General features: G+C 33.6%; 2 protein-coding genes across 6 annotated transcripts in view; one reads left to right on the plus strand and one right to left on the minus strand.

Annotated features, from left to right (window-relative positions):
* LOC126885637 (zinc finger protein 845-like) overlaps positions 1 to 2,509 on the minus strand; it is a 37,008-nt gene extending 34,499 nt beyond the window's left edge. The window contains exon 1 of the mRNA XM_050652286.1: positions 1,445 to 2,509. The gene's annotated coding sequence lies outside the window, so the exon portion shown is untranslated. The remainder of the gene's footprint in view (positions 1 to 1,444) is intronic.
* Positions 1 to 16,503, plus strand: part of LOC126885657 (uncharacterized) — a 148,869-nt gene that overhangs the window by 129,901 nt on the left and 2,465 nt on the right. For 4 of the 5 annotated variants that reach the window (XM_050652343.1, XM_050652342.1, XM_050652346.1 and 1 more), the window contains exons 2-3: positions 12,142 to 12,266; positions 12,324 to 12,749. In XM_050652343.1, coding sequence (XP_050508300.1) covers positions 12,170 to 12,266; positions 12,324 to 12,749 — 523 coding nt within the window. In that variant the 5' untranslated portion in view covers positions 12,142 to 12,169. Of the gene's footprint in view, positions 1 to 11,414; positions 12,267 to 12,323; positions 12,750 to 16,503 lie in introns of those variants that run through there. The other variant, XM_050652334.1, reaches the window with a different exon arrangement.

Consider the following 16,503-nt stretch of genomic DNA (forward strand, 5'->3'; position numbering starts at 1 on the left):
ATATACGGTGATGAGTACATTAATAACTGGCAAAATAACGGAAAACATATTACGTTGTGAAATAAATAGATATGAAACCAGTAGAGGTGGGAAATTATATATAAAAACCTAGAAATTTACCTTATATTGATAGTTTGGCTACGTATCGGAGTCAAATTATGACAGAATTTATAAAATTTTCCTGCCACAGTTTGACTCCTATACGTCGCCAAACTCATCCGATACGTCTTAAGGTGAGAAACTATGAATATAATGTAAATTTATAGATGTCTATTGATAATTTCCCACCTCTACTAGTTTCATCTCTTTTTACCTCTCAACGTATTATGTTTTCCGTCTTTTGCGTTATTTTGCCTGTTCTTAGTGCACTCATCATACTGTATACCTATTCAGCAACAATGTTCTTATTATAGAAACTAGCTTCAACTCAATTCAATTATCAAACCTTGCTTACGCATGATAACGCAAAAGATTGAAAACATAACACGTTGTGTAATAAAAAGAGTTGAAACTAGCAGAGGTGTTAAACTATCGATAGGAACCTATAAATTTACATTACATTACATACTTCACCATCTTTAGACAATTTTAGTATGAAAGGAGTATGACAAGTGCCACTGTTACACAATTTTATAACATTCTCCTGTCACAGACGTCTAAAGGTGAGAAACTATGTAATATAAATTTAAGTATAGCTTCCTATTGATAATTTTACATCTCTACTAGTGTCATCTCTTTTTATTTCACAACGTGTTATCTTTTCTCTCTTTTACGTTATTTTGCCCGTTATTAGCGCGCTCATCACTGAATATTTTATAAATTCTTGGCTTGTGGCAGGTGTCGTCCATTGACGACTCTCTGGAATTGACCTAGCAGCTTGGTCTTCTGCTTCTGGCCAAAGTCTTTTTAGGCGTCTGTCAATCATTGGAAGGTTTTGAATTTTAAACTTTATCGCAGAGTAAATGTTGAAAAACACTTTTTATTATACCTAATAAATAAACAATATTTTAAACTTATTTTTATTTATAAACATATTTTCCGTATATTAATTTTCGATATTGTCAAAAATAGAGATATTCTTGAACAAGGAGCACATTATTTAGACACTTTCTATACAACTAATAACGCATTTGATATCGGATGAGATTCAATGTATAGAGTAGGTATAGAGATCTTCCTCCTTACGTGCGGTTTCATAATCAGTTAAAGTGGACTTTAAATTTTAAGTTGGTAACCTTATCATATGGGGCTTTTCATTCACAGTCATTTGTTTCGAGCTTCTGTCTTATGTTGTATAATCCGTGTATATTAATATTGTACACAGATTATACAACATCTGACAGAAGCTCGAAACAAATGCCAATCGATGAAAAGCCCTATGGGTAAATGTCAATTTTAAAGTGTTAAACACATAGAGGTATATATTAACATAGAGGGAGCCTACCTTCCGCGCTTCCTGACGACAAGATCTCATGGACTGGTTTGCTGCATCTCTTTCTAACACATTGTATCGAAAATCTATGATGACATTCAGTCTGAATATAGGCACGGAAGAGGAGGACAACTGCAGCAGCTTTACTATGCGTAAGAGTGAAACAGCACTAATCCAAAGAAAAAAGATGGTGTCGTCACTTCGCTCTGAATGACACTCTCTCTATGCTAATATATAACTCTATGGTTAAACATCAACTAAAGTTCACTTTAACGTTGACATTTACCCATATGAATTATTGCATTGATAAAGGTAATATGAATAGTCTCCCGTTTTATACCGCTCACGTGGCTTTGGGAGTATAGCAGGGTAGTCTGCTATTGGCTCCGTGCGTCTCCCCTCTACTTACAGTCACGTGACACACTGTCAGATTTTGTCAGGACGTTTTAACATTGAGTCTTATGGGATTATTTTGTTAAACTTGAATATTTTATTTTGTAGTGATAATAACCGAATACAATTGTTAGAATTCATTAGTTATTAATTTATACTGTAATTTATAGTGCAACAAAAATATTTTCTTTTTCGTTAATAAAGATTTATTGACATAAACTGCGATAGTGAGGTTATGTATACAAAATCAAACTGATAATCAATATTGGAAATAGAAGAATTTATATCAGATTAAGTGCGTTTTTATTTTCTGTTTATATTAATACATAATATCACTAGCGTGACAAGGAATTTTTATTAAATGTCTCATTTAAACATACACAAAGCGTCCTGATAAAATTTCAAAAAACCGCCACCATGAGCAGGTCGGTCGATTTTGTTTTGACACTTTGTTAACGCTCAGAGCGAATATCTAGGGCCTACGGTATACAAGGAAGGTAACACCTTCAACCACCTTCAACAGCGTGCCACGCTTCAACCGCCTATTATTACCCCTGGTTTTACCCAAGGTACTCATTTTATTCAGGCTGAGTCGACCTGGGGCCTATAAAAATTTTAAAAATGTCTAGTTGTTCTTGCCGGCGGTAGGATTTGAACTCCGGACCACCGGCACGCGAGCAAAGCACACTACCGCTTAGCTACGCCGGCCTCGGCGTAGCCTTAGCCATTTATTTATTAGCCTTAGCCTTTATTTATAGTATCATGGCCTTAGCTATTGATAAAGGTACCAACTTAAAATTTAAAGTTCACTTTATCTGATTATGAAACCGAGCGTTAAGTCGTGTTCTCACTATTAAATAATTTGATTAAACAGTTTGAGCAAACTCCGGAAGTACGTCAAAGTGGCGTCACAATTGCAGTTTGTTAAAATTTTAAAATCTGTGTTTTCACTATCAGTCTAGTTTGATCAAATTTTTTTTATTGAGTTGTCTAACTTGTTTGTACTTTACTTAAAATTAAAATTTTTCATTATTATCCTTATTATCCACAATGAAAACTCAGAATGTGACGTCACTAACTTTCAGTTTGCTCAAACCAGTTTGATCAAGTGGACCGTAAAGACCGCGTCCCACCATCAAATAATTTGATCAAACTGGTTTGAGCAAACTGAAAGTGACAGTTAGTGACGTCACATCCTGAGTGTTCATTGTGGATAATAATGAAAAATTTTAATTTTAAATAAAGTACAAACAAGTTAGACAACTCAATACAAAAAATTTGATCAAACTAGACTGATAGTGAGAGCACAGATTTTTAGAATTTCAAAAAAACTGCAATTGTGACGTCACTTTGACGTACTTCCTCAAGTACGTCAAGTTTGCTCAAACTGTTTGATCAAATTATTTGATGGTGAGACGCGGCCTTGATAGTCGTGACGTCAAATCAATGTTGGCTACTCTGAAAAGTTTCCAAACAAAGCAAAAATTCACACGTGGTGTTTGTTTTGGTTTTTATAATTGGAATATATTGCTTATTGTAAGATGTTTAATTTTTACAAAATGGTAATGTGTTGGGTGGTGGGTACCCGTGATTGTAATCAATGCTCATAGTATATTTCCCACCATATTTCCATATAGGACTGGTTAAGAACCTGAAGAGCAGTAAGTACTATGTAGTGTGTAAATCCTTGATTTTGTGTAAGGACATTTATAAAATTAAAAGCAATATGATTGATATGACTAACAAGGATTGTGTCTTAAGAAAAAATGTGCAGATTATTGTTAAAATAAAATAAAATTAAAATGGATTACACAAATCACGTGTATAAACAATTCACAGACGTCAAACCTTTGCTTTGTTTGGAAACTTTTTGGACCTTTTGACGTCGCACTATCACGGTTCATTATTTGATAGTGAGAACCAGAGATATGTCAATAATAGATCTGGCTAGGGATATGCTACTCAATGCATCGGCCTCCTATACTGTGGCATCGGGGGATAACCAAAGATATTATACACATAGATTTGGTCAACTCCGAAAAATAGCGTAACGCGGAGCAGTTCGGGTCGGTGGTCTATCTATCTCTATCTACTGGCGCTTAGCTTTCTCTCTCTAGCATATGATGGCTGCCGCCTCTGTGTAAAGGCCGCGTCTCACCATCAAATAATTTGATCAAACAGTTTGAGCAAACTCCGGAAGTACGTCAAAGTGACGTCACAATTGCAGTTTTTTTGAAATTCTAAAAATCTGTGCTCTCACTATCAGTCTAGTTTGATCAAATTTTGTGTATTGAGTTGTCTAACTTGTTTGTACTTTATTTAAAATTAAAATTTTTCATTATTATCCACAATGAACACTCAGGATGTGACGTCACTAATTGTCACTTTCAGTTTGCTCAAACCAGTTTGATCAAATTATTTGATGGTGGGACGCGGCCTTAACTGTCGTTCCATTACTCCCACCTCTTGGTAGATACGCTCACACTCGCACGACAGACAAAGATAGCTAGACCACCGTACTTGATATTGACGTTACACCCCGATGCATTATTTAGCATATCCCTAGCCAGATCTATTCTTGACATATCTCTAGGTGTAACGCCAATATTAACCCGGAAGTAGTCGCGCTCACTTCTGTAACGTGAATAGTCGCGTGTTAGATTCTATCTCAAAATTGGAATTTAAATACGGATTTACAACAAATTTTTATTTTATATTATTTCTAACAATTATTAAAGCTAATTGGCTGTCCCCATAGCCATAAATTCCACAAAAGAAGAAGAAGAAGAAGAAATAAATAAATAAAAAAATCCTACGTATTACTACACCCTTCCTCGAGGCACTTACGAAATTTTTTCAAAATTTCAAAATTTTTCATCAATTTATCGCGAAAAAGGATAAAATGTGAGATTCTATCTAACGGCGTGACTACTCGCGGGTTAAGTACAGTGGTCTAGCTATCTTTGTCTGTCGTGCCAGTGTGAGCGTATCTACCAAGAGGTGGGAGTAATGGAACGATAGTGACACACAAGGTAGATTATTGCATACTATCTATGAACCTTGAGTGACACAGAGGCGGCAGCCATCATATGCTAGAGAGAGAAAGCTAAGCGCCGGTAAAGAGAGATAGATAGACCACCGACCCGAACTGCTCCGCGTTACGCTATTTTTCGGACCTGGCCTAATCTATTGTGTTATTATACCTATGGTGAGAACACGACTTCTAAAAATATTTCAAAATCAAAATTAGCGAAATCAATCCAGTCTTTCTTATAGTTGAGGTTGTCAAATAAAATTAGAGGATGCCAGAAAAAATTGAGTACAGCGACTGTACATGGCAATTGATTGTATCCCCCGTCGCATGGCGAAGGAAAAAATCACCAGTTTTATATAATATTATCATTCCTTAAAAAAGAAATTCCTTTTTAAAAAATGATAGTATAATTATTATAATATAATATAATTATATAATATAATATAATATAATATAATCTAATATAATATAATATAATATAATAATTATACTAATATTATTAGGTAGGTATAAAAAACCTTAAGAGAAAAAGTAACTTTTAGACCTGACAACAATGCATATAATAAGACATGTTTTAAGATGCTCAGTTGCCAATAGTGTGATCTGACTATCTCCTTGGAATAAAATAGTCCTAATATCCACAACAAAGAAATCTATTACAATTCTTATTATCACGAATAATCTTTACATTCTCTAGATAGCAACAAATTTAACTATAACCGCTTCGTTTGATTATAATGTAAAAATCAATTCTGAGTTTTCTGGGTCAGAACTTATAATTTATTACTTATTCAAAATCGCGCAACACTGTAAGAAAACGGTTCGTTCGAAGAGAGTAAAAAGCTTGCAACAATTTTGATACTCGATTCTAGATCCTGACCCGAATATTAGCGGCGTGTAATTTGTGTTGATAATCTTAAATCGCGAAATGGCCTGTTTATTATCGGTGGCAATTATGTAGTTCACTTTTTCAGCAATAAAACTACACTAGCATTTGTTTCAAGCTCTATTTTATTCTTCCAAGAAATAAAGTCATCATGGTTGGAAAACTCTATTGTATCGCATTGCATAGGAATGCTATGAGAAGTTTCATAATGTTTAATAAAGTCCTTTTTAAAAGTTGCATGATAATTACACAGAGAACATTTATGATGAAATGTTTTAGTTTCTGCAGAAACTGATACATTTGTGTGCACTTTTTTGACATGAAAGTTTAAACTTGACATATCTAAATTGTTTATCACAATGTGTGCACTTATAGACGTTGCCTTTAAGCACTTTTAAAGGGGCAATTGCATCCAATTTGTCGGGATGCGAACCTTTTACATGTCTTTTTAAATCATGTTTATGTTTATACACTTTTTCGCATTTCACGCACTTATTAATTCTTTTCACACCTAACATTTTCGATGTCAAGAAAATGAAATACATACTCAAAAGCAAACACAAACACAGAACTGTAAACAGTAGAAATGATTGAATCGGAAAATTGATCTAACAGCTTCACTGTTCAATTGGTAATTATACAAAGAGTCTACATTCTACCACATCCAATAATATTTTAATATTAAATATCGGTTTTTATTATCACTAACTAGTCTTTTCAGCGTTTTAAATAACTCAAAGTTCGTCGATGTTTATATAGGCAACCCAAATTACACGCCGCTACCCCTCGGGTCAAGATTTAGACAGAATAATTTTACTCGGACCGAAGAGTGACTGTCCTTGAAAATTTTTCAAATAAAGAACAGAGCTCCTGTTAGATATAAAATTTTTAATGGACTGCGCGTGCGTGGTAATGTTATTGCAACTTTAATAATTATTTTCAGTGCAAAAAAAAGCCTGATCAATGTTCAAAATAGGTGATCATTGCTCAGCGCTTTATTTCCTATCGAATACAGTCATTTGTTTTAAAGATTTCGATCAATGAGGTGCCAACATCTTTTTTTTCGTCCTTGAATTTTCAACCCTTAATAAAAAATAAACTACAGGTGATCAAAATCTGAAACCTAGTGATCATTGCTGTACAAACCGTGAGCAAAAGGATGGTATAATTATTTTTACGAAATTCGATCAATGAGGTGCTAACATCTCATAACCCACTCTCTCTATGCTAAAGACGTCAAAACACAAATATGACTTCTGTCATCTGTCAACTAATAGACTACAGCAGGGGCTCTCAAACTTTTTGAGTCATGTACCACCTACAGTTCTTTTTATTATTTTTGGTACCACCTATAGTTTTAGATTGTATTATCAAGACTTACTAAGCACTACTATTTTAATTTTTTTTGTGTCTTGTGTACCACCGCAAATAATGAGATGTACCACCAGTGGTACATGTACCACAGATTGAGAACCGCTGGACTACAGTAATATAGTTGTTCTACCGCATCTTTGCAGATGCATGAAATTATTCACGAACTATGGTCCATTTTTTAAATAGGAGGAGCGATTTAAACGAACGCGCGAAAAATAAAGCCAGCTGATTGGCCGAAAATAAAGCCGAATTCACACACAAGCAATATTCTGTCAAATTTGGAAGTTTGTCTGAAGTGTCATTATTGAGTTATCGATTATTGCCGTGTTAATATTTTTGATGTTTTCGTGAGCTTTCTTGATATTTTTATTGGAAATTATTCTCTATGGTACCATAGAGATACGCATCGGCGGCGTCTGTTTCGATTGCAACATATCACATCTGTTTAATGTGAGAAAAGAATTTCAGGTCGATACGGTTGTAACAGATTTCTAATTTATGGCCCAAGTAGCAATTTGTCGACGCGACAACGTTGTCTACCGCGTGGCAACGTTTTGTTACAACGTTGTTATTGCCTAGAAGACGACCCAATTCTGCACTAGTTTGGTGGACGATTTTTGAGTTGTCTTGACGTTGCCTAGGTAACCTTAAGCGTTGCATAAGACAACTGAAGCGACTATAAAAAGTGCCTGCGTGCAATGGTTGCTCAAAGAGTCGGACTGGTTATGTTTTTTTACCTATATAAAAAGTAAACTATTTTGACATCATATCAGGTATTTAAATTTATATAAATACATAAATAAGGACTTAAACAAAATTACCTGATGTGAAATTTATAAACGCATCTCAGATTACCGTAAAATATGGATATTCCACCTTTAAAAAACACACGCGCTCATTTTTTATCACCTTTTTAACAAAAAATATGTAAATTTAAAAAATTAAATTTTAATATAAAAGCCAGAATTTATGTTAAAGATGTTTTGTATAAATTTAATGTATTGATGGTGCTTTTAAAGGTATTAGAAAATGCCTGCATTTTTTATATTTTGTGTTTTTATTTTCTTTACATCCCAAAAAAACCAAAATGGTGCATTAAACAACATTACCAATATTACTTAAAATATACCTTATTACCAACCATAGACGGATGAGACAACCGAGAAGTCCAATCGCCGACCAAACACGGCCTGGGCCGACTATCCCAACCACTTTAGAACGCACCCTCTTATTGGGTGACAGAGGTCATGTGACCAGTGCAATGAAGTGCATCATTCTCCTTAACAGCGTTGCCACATTTAGTAGATATCTACTGTTTTGGTACATTTTTGATATTATTTAAAAAATTCTAGTAGGCAATGTTTTTTATTAGATGTTTGGTATATTTCAATATTTTGTTATCACTAAAATAAAATTTGCTTTTTAATAGTATTTACCCCATTTCTAAATTAATTTTCAGACATATTGTTACAATTTCCCAATGTCGTTACCGAAAATAAGATTTTAGGACGTAGATAATGATAATAGATGGACAGAGAAATGAGACTGGTAAATACCAGATCTAAATAAAGAAATATTCATATAATTGGTTTGGAGAATTTTCAAAATGATTGTAACGCTCGGTTTCATAATCAGTTTTTTAAATTTTAAGTAAGTTGGTACCTACCTTTATCACAATTCATATATGGGTAAATGTCAATTTAAAGTGAACTTTACTTAATGTTTACTTTAAGTTGATTATGAAACCGGGCGATTTTGACAGGTAACCGTTAACACAGATTTTACTGTATTTAAAGGGCCTAAAGAATCTACTGATTTCTATTGATTTTTTGAAAGCAAAACTAGATAATTCGGATGGAATTCAGACAAAATATGTACAAAAAGTACATATTTTGTCGGAGTTTCAGCCAAATTATCTTGCAATGGATATAGTACTGAAAGAGTAAGAACTGGCCTGGCAACCCTGTCTAGCAAAGCTGATACAAAGATTTAAGCTTATCAAATCTACTGACAAAACAATGGACAATGGAGAAACCAGCTAATAAAAAACAAATAAACAGGTTGTTAAATAAATCGAAAATTTCCAGCAAAATAAAATATAAAATAATAAGAAAAAAGTAAGGTTATAAAGTAAATTCTTTTTTTGCTCCTGAAGTTGCCGTAAAAACGTGTCACACATCTATAGAACTATACGTAAAGGCCCTGGGGTCGTGAGAGACAACTACCTAGTCGGCCAGAAAACCCTTGGGCGTAAATTGGTTTAGCATTATAACGTTTTTAAGTAGTTGCGATTGTTGAAAAAACTTAACTGTGATATGTAGTTGTCACAATAGTAATAACTTAGTTGCCCATATAACTAAAGATATTACTTAACGTTGTAACATCGTAATGTCAGTCGGGTTAGGTGTCGTTGGCCGAAACAACTGAAAGTCCACTGTGGCAACGTTATATACAGTGCATTTGTTTGTACTGACAACCAATGCGTCGAAAAATTGCTACTTGGGGGGTATAGTTGTCATTTAAAACAGTTAAAATTTTGACTGTTTCGCATTATGTTATTTATATGACTATACGCTCCGAGCGTTAACAAAGTGTCAAAGCAAAATCGACCGACCTGCTCATGGTGGCGGTTTTTTGAAATTTTATCAGGACGCTTTGTGTATGTTCCAATGAGACATTTAAAAAAAATGCCGTGTCACGCTAGTGATATTATGTAGTAATATAAACAGAAAATAAAAACGCACTTAATGTGATATAAATTCTTCACTTTCCAATATTGATCATCAGTTTGATTTTGTATACATAACCTCACTATCGCAGTTTATGTCAATAAATATTTATTAACGAAAAAGAAAATATTTTGTTGCACTATAAATTACATTGTAAATTAATAACTAATGAATTCTAACAATTGTATTCGGTTATTATCACTACAAAATAAAATATTCAAGTTTAACAAAATAATCCCATAAGACTCAATGTTTAAACGTCCTGACAAAATCTGACAGCGTGTCACGTGAGTGTAAGTAGAGGGGAGACGCACGGAGCCAATAATCTAATCGATCCTATCTTCTGTAATAACTTAGTGTATTTATTTTCCATTTGCATAAACGAATTCTAAATAAACCTCGACTTTAGGTAATTTAAATACCCATAATTACATGTAAGAAAAATTAGTTTTAATAGTTGTTATATAGATTTACGAATTGTAGGGAAAACATGGTAAGAAATATAAATATATTTAAAAGTCAAATTAAATACATCCTCTAGATTGAAAATATAAAATTATAGGTATAGTATTTTTACTACAAAAACGTTATTACGTAGGTCAAAATTTTTGACGTAAAGGCCGCGTCCCACCATCAAATAATTTGAGCAAACTGAAAGTGACAGTTAGTGACGTCACATCCTGAGTGTTCATTGTGGATAATAATGAAAAATTTTAATTTTAAATAAAGTACAAACAAGTTAGACAACTCAATACAAAAAATTTGATCAAACTAGACTGATAGTGAGAGCACAGATTTTTAGAATATCAAAAAAACTGCAAATGTGACGTCACTTTGACGTACTTCCGGAGTTTGCTCAAACTGTTTGGTCAAATTATTTGATGGTGAGACGCGGCCTTAAGAGAACTGTCAAAACATTAGAATGTGACTTTTCATTATTGCTATGTTTATTATAAACCATAGATATAACAGAATAGATTAGGCCAGTTCGAAAAATAGCGTAACGCGGAACAGTTCGGGTCGGTGGTCTATCTATCTCTCTCTACCGGCGCTTAGCTTTCTCTCTCTAGCATATGATGGCCGCCGCCTGTGTGTCACTGTCGTTCCGTTATTCCCACCTCTTGGTAGATACGCTCACACTCGCACGACAGACAAAGATAGCTAGACCACCGTACTTGATATCGGCGTTACACCCCGATGCATTGAGTGGCATATGACTAGCCTGATCTATTTTCTTTACATATCTCTGTTATAAACACGGCAATAATAAAAAGTCACATTCTAATGTTTTGACAGTTCTCTTACGTCAAAAATTTTGACCTACGTAATAACGTTTTTGTAGTAAAAATACGACCACTTTGTGGCGATCGATATATCACCTTTTCACGTCGGAATCAGAAACCCGCATTAGGTTTCTGGAATATGTATTTGTTTGGAATAGGTTCAGTTCCAACCTATTACCAAAGAATTCTATTCTGTACCATCTCAACTTGCAAATCAATTATTCATGAAGTTGTGCAAAGATTTGAAGGAACAACTATATATCTGCACGTTTGCTGTGATATGTTGTCATCGTCATGATCTTAGACAAGGAAAGAGAGTCTCTTTTTTCCTTGTCTAAGGTCATGATCATCTGTTGATGAATTTTTTGAGGTTAGGTTTGCACAGGGCACAGCACAGGATATAATATGCACAGGATGTTTTGGGATGTTTTTAGACAGCCATAGATGAGAGCACGAGCACAGTCACAGGTCACAGTGTAGAACAAGCACAGAAAACAATGCTGTGTTTTTAGTTTGTTATTATTTATCTTATGTTATGCTTCGGCTGTTTTGGCGCGTGGCGTAGAATAATAATATGGTTTTGGTGATTTTTAACAAAGCAACACCAAATATACATATAAAATTTCGATTGTAAATTTTTTGATTTCAATCCTTTTAAAAATCGGTAAAAAAACCATCATTATTTAATTACCCAAGACTTTGTATTAGCAAGAAAGTATGGATTCTATCTACCCATCTACTGCAACGAATCCTATTCAATCGACTCTAAGAAGTTCTGAGGTTCTCCCAGGGGCTTGCCTTGTTTGCAGCAAAATATTTAAAAATGTGCAATTACGAAATCGTCATATCAAAAGAATACATAAATTAGATGTGTCGATTAAGAAAATGAATCATATTGTTTGTCCCTTATGTGAGCAAGAAACTAATTTAAAAAGTCATGAGAACTTACGAAAACATCTCGAGGAGAACCACCAGATGAGTATTGAACTAATAACTTTGGAATTTTCTAGTGAACAAGAATATGAGACATGGAAATATATGCAGAAAATTGAGACAAGTTATGCAAAGCATAGAATAGTTAACAGAGAGGAACATAAGATGTTATACTATGAGTGTAACAGAAGTGACGCATATGGTAAGTACAATACTTTGTTACTTGCAATAATTAAAACTTATACTTGTCTATTTTTAGGATATAAGCCCAACTATAAAGTTAGAACAGAAAAATCTGGGGGATCAATTAGAATTAAAGGAGTGTGTCCCTCCAGACTGGTTTGTAAACTGAGAAATCAAGGACAAGTATCTGTCAGTTATTGGAAAACACATGTTGGACATAACGAAGAATTAAGAACGATGCATCTCTCAAAAGCAGAAGAAAAAATGATTGTAGAGAAGGTAACATCTGGAGTGCCACACAGCAGAATTTTAGAAGATTCAAGAAAAATGGAAACACCAAAACTAGGAAGACTTCCCCTATTAACAAGTATCGATCTCAGAAATTTGTCCAGGAAGTATAATATACACAAGAAACCAGACCAAAATGATATGGTAGCAACAGACTTAAAGGTTAAGGAATGGAATGATAACAAGAATTATGTTTTATTACTCAAGATGGAAGGTAAATACAAAAAAAAAAAATTAAAACAATTCGGGAAGGCCCAGTGTGATGCCTGGGAAAATCGGAGAGAAGAGGATATGGGACCACTGATGAGGGGGAAAAGAGCTCCGAAACCGGTATAGACTCCTCCTGCACTCTCCGATTTAACCAGAGCATTATGCAGCTGCTGCATTTTCGTGTTGCAAAGAAATTGAAAATGTTAATACATTAAAAAAAAATTGTTTGATACCTATACAATTAATCAGTCATTTAACATGTTGATGGAAAGAATGTCTATAGACATCTAATTCTCATTGATGTAATGTGACACAACGTCTATAGACAACATTTTTAAAATAACGAGTTGTGACAAAAAGTCTGTATCAAAAAATGTCACATTACATCTACAGATGTGTATTAGATGTGACACAATGTCCATGATCGTCGTCCACATGTTTACACAAAATATGTTAAAAAGCTCATTGTTTCCATAAACTATAAGTGCTAAAAGAAATTCAGCAATTTCCCTATTCTACTTTGCAAAATACATTATAGTGTAACAACATTTGCTTATACATTTGACGCACTGTCCATCAACGTGTTTAGGAGCTTGACATGTTCACAAAAGTTGTGGAAAAAGCAAAGTTGTGGAAAAGTACAAAAAACATCTTGAGGTTGTGGGTTTCTCTTGGTTCAGAAAAATTTCTCAACTCTCTAGGTCTACTTGATTGTTAACCCTTTTATTGCTACTGAAATATACTTAATGCGATCTGAGTGCTAACTCGATTTTTTGCTGCATTTACATTGTAGTGTTTTGGTCAATATGGCCTTGGATCTATATCTAATATGAATCTAAACTGACGTTATAAATATAGTTTTATCAACGTACTCAATAGAAATACAACTTGTTTTCAGTCAAAGTGAAACAAATACTAACCTCTAACTAAACGAATGTTGTGCATATCTGCATATGCCGCCTGAAGATATCATGTGCACTCAACAGTAGTAATGATGTGGAGTTCTTAGGCGTCATCAGCACTCAATGGGTTAAACAGGGTCAGGTTTCTCTTAAAACGGGTCGCCCATGTTTCCCCAACTGTCATCAATACAACTAACTTCATGCGTAACTTTGATACGAGAATTATAAAAAAAATATGCATTGAAATCCAGATCCCGTAATTTTTTAAGCGTTATAAAGTGAGTACAAAGACATACTACATATTTCTTTTTTTGTAATTACAGCTTCAATTTACCGTATACTTATCATAGACTCAAACATGTGAGTCTATATCTAAGGTTAGTAGAAATACAAAAAAAAAGAAAGTCAATTTTTTTGGACATGGTGGGTTTCTCAAACAAACGATTCAATTATAATGAATCCCATTCCAACCTGACTTGTGTGAATTGTTATCCTTGCGAGTCTCATGTAACAAATCATACTATTAGCAGAATAAAACAATATTCATCCCAGGGCCCCCGTAAGGGCTTCTCCCCCCGTAAGGGCTACTTGGGTCTGTGTGCAAAAAACGATTTTGGCGCCCCTTAAGGCATTTTGGTTCATGTTTATTTATTAATTTTTTTGAAGATAGGTAGGTATAAGTGCTTGAAATTAAGCAAAAAACTGATCTTTAGAAGTCATAATAAGTTTTAATGAGTTTTCTCCAAAAAGTAGGTTATTTCACGTTGAAATATTCGATTTGGAATTTGACGAATAAGAACGGTATTTTTCGTGAGCTCCAATTTTGCTATTACTAGATCTAACAGACTTGATTAATATACCATTTTCTTCGTTTTTTTTTATAAGCTACATTTTTGATAATAATTTTTTTATGATAAAATGCGTAGTTTTCAATTAGTTTGCTGCTTGTAGTTAGTTTGTGGCCTAAAAACGTGTTTTTTTTTTGTTGAAAAATACACATTTTCACTCGCAAATAACTCGAAAAGTGTTGATTTAGTTACAAAACTCTATTGACCAAAAATTGCTTAGAATTAGTCAGTTTATCCATTTCCGGACTTATTTTGAACCTATATTTTTTCACACCCGAGAAGGGATAACTTTCACCCCCCAAGCAAAAGCAACCAACAGCACAAGTCCAACTTTGAAATGAAGGGTAACTAGAACCTAAATCCAAATGTTTATGCAATTCGCTGGTGACCCTGAAAATTACATGGTATCGCCATATTTTATGTTCATTTATAGGTACTGGCATAGCCACCTTTACTTTACAAGCCATGAAGAGAAAAAGGCAACGTCGCAATTGATGACGTCCGTAGTCTGACTTTCGCTTTCCCTACCGCTTTCGAAACTACGATTTTAAAGTACAAATTCTGGTAAAATTTATAGTATTTTTTGAGTCGAACAAGAAAATATTATTAATTAGAAGTTTGTACAAAATAATATTAAAAGTAATTCCTTGTAAGTAACGTTTATTATACAAAAAAAAAACCAATAACAAGAATATAAACGGGATTCATTTTTTTCGAATCCTAAGAAAACTAATAAGTATTTTTCAAAAATTTAAACGCAGAGTGAAAGATTACGTTAGGACCGAGGGCCCAAAGTCCCTGAAAACTTCTATGTTTATTTTAATAAGTTACAGGGGTGAAAAACTAAGAAAATTTAGTGTGATTTTTAGTTTCAAATATGTCATTAAAAAAAACCTTTTTATTCATTCTAAGGGACTTTTGACCCCCGGTAATAAAGTAATCTTTTATTCTGCGTTTAAATTTTTTAAAAATACTTATTAGTTTTCTCAGAATTCGAAAAAAATGATTACATTTAAAATACAGGCGTCAAAATTTTGCATTTTGTTCCTTTCCCCTTAAAGTTTGTCGCACTTATTTAGAAACACCCTGAATTGATAAAGAACAAATCTAGTTGTTAAACATAAGCGAATTAATAAAAAAAAACAGAATGTTAAGAAAACCGGAGTCTATAGTTGGGTTTTAATTTCAGTATTTTATAAATGCCCGGTACACCATAAAAATTTAACTGGTTAGCAACATTATTATTACAGCGGTATTGTTAAAGAATTAGGCTATAACATATTAAAAAAATCACTTAAATCTGCCAACAGGTTTAGGAAATATAAGACATTAAAAATGACAAGATTTTTAAGTGGACGGATTTTTATATGCACGCAAGTTTATATAAAAATATATTATATTGAACTAAAATCATCTTAATAACATACCTTTTAACGTTCTTTATAATTGGGAGCACGAAATATTGTAAAATATTTCAGTTTCTCTGTAAATACAGTGAAAATTATTTAAAAACAAATGAGAACTGTCAGAATTAATCGGTCTACCAATAGATGTTGTCAAGTTTCAACTTCATGGCTTGTTAAGTAAAGGTGGCTTGGTACTGGGCTATTTCTGTGGTGCTAAGGCAAAACCCGATATGTCAAAAAACGTGATTTTGCAGCAGATGAGTTTAAATTAAAAGTTCTCAGTGTTGTTGTAATAGTGGACATATCGCAAACTAATTTTATCATCTACCGGTTACATGGATGCGTTTAGCCATGTAGGATTTTGTCATCATATTCTTCATCACTCAATGTACCTACATATTGCCATTAAAAACGAAAAATCGATAATTTTTGACATATCGGGTTTTGCCTTAGTACCACAGATTTATAGGTACAGCTGGTTCCAAAAAAAACTGATACGACTCTTAAAGCGTATTTTGTAGAAAATTGAGCAGTGTACTCTCTTCTTCTTCTTCTTTTTGTTTTTGGTCTCGCTGCAAGGCAATTAACAGCACGATTTATAG

Source organism: Diabrotica virgifera, chromosome 1 (genome assembly GCF_917563875.1).
Source record: "Diabrotica virgifera virgifera chromosome 1, PGI_DIABVI_V3a".
Taxonomy (NCBI): domain Eukaryota; kingdom Metazoa; phylum Arthropoda; class Insecta; order Coleoptera; family Chrysomelidae; genus Diabrotica; species Diabrotica virgifera.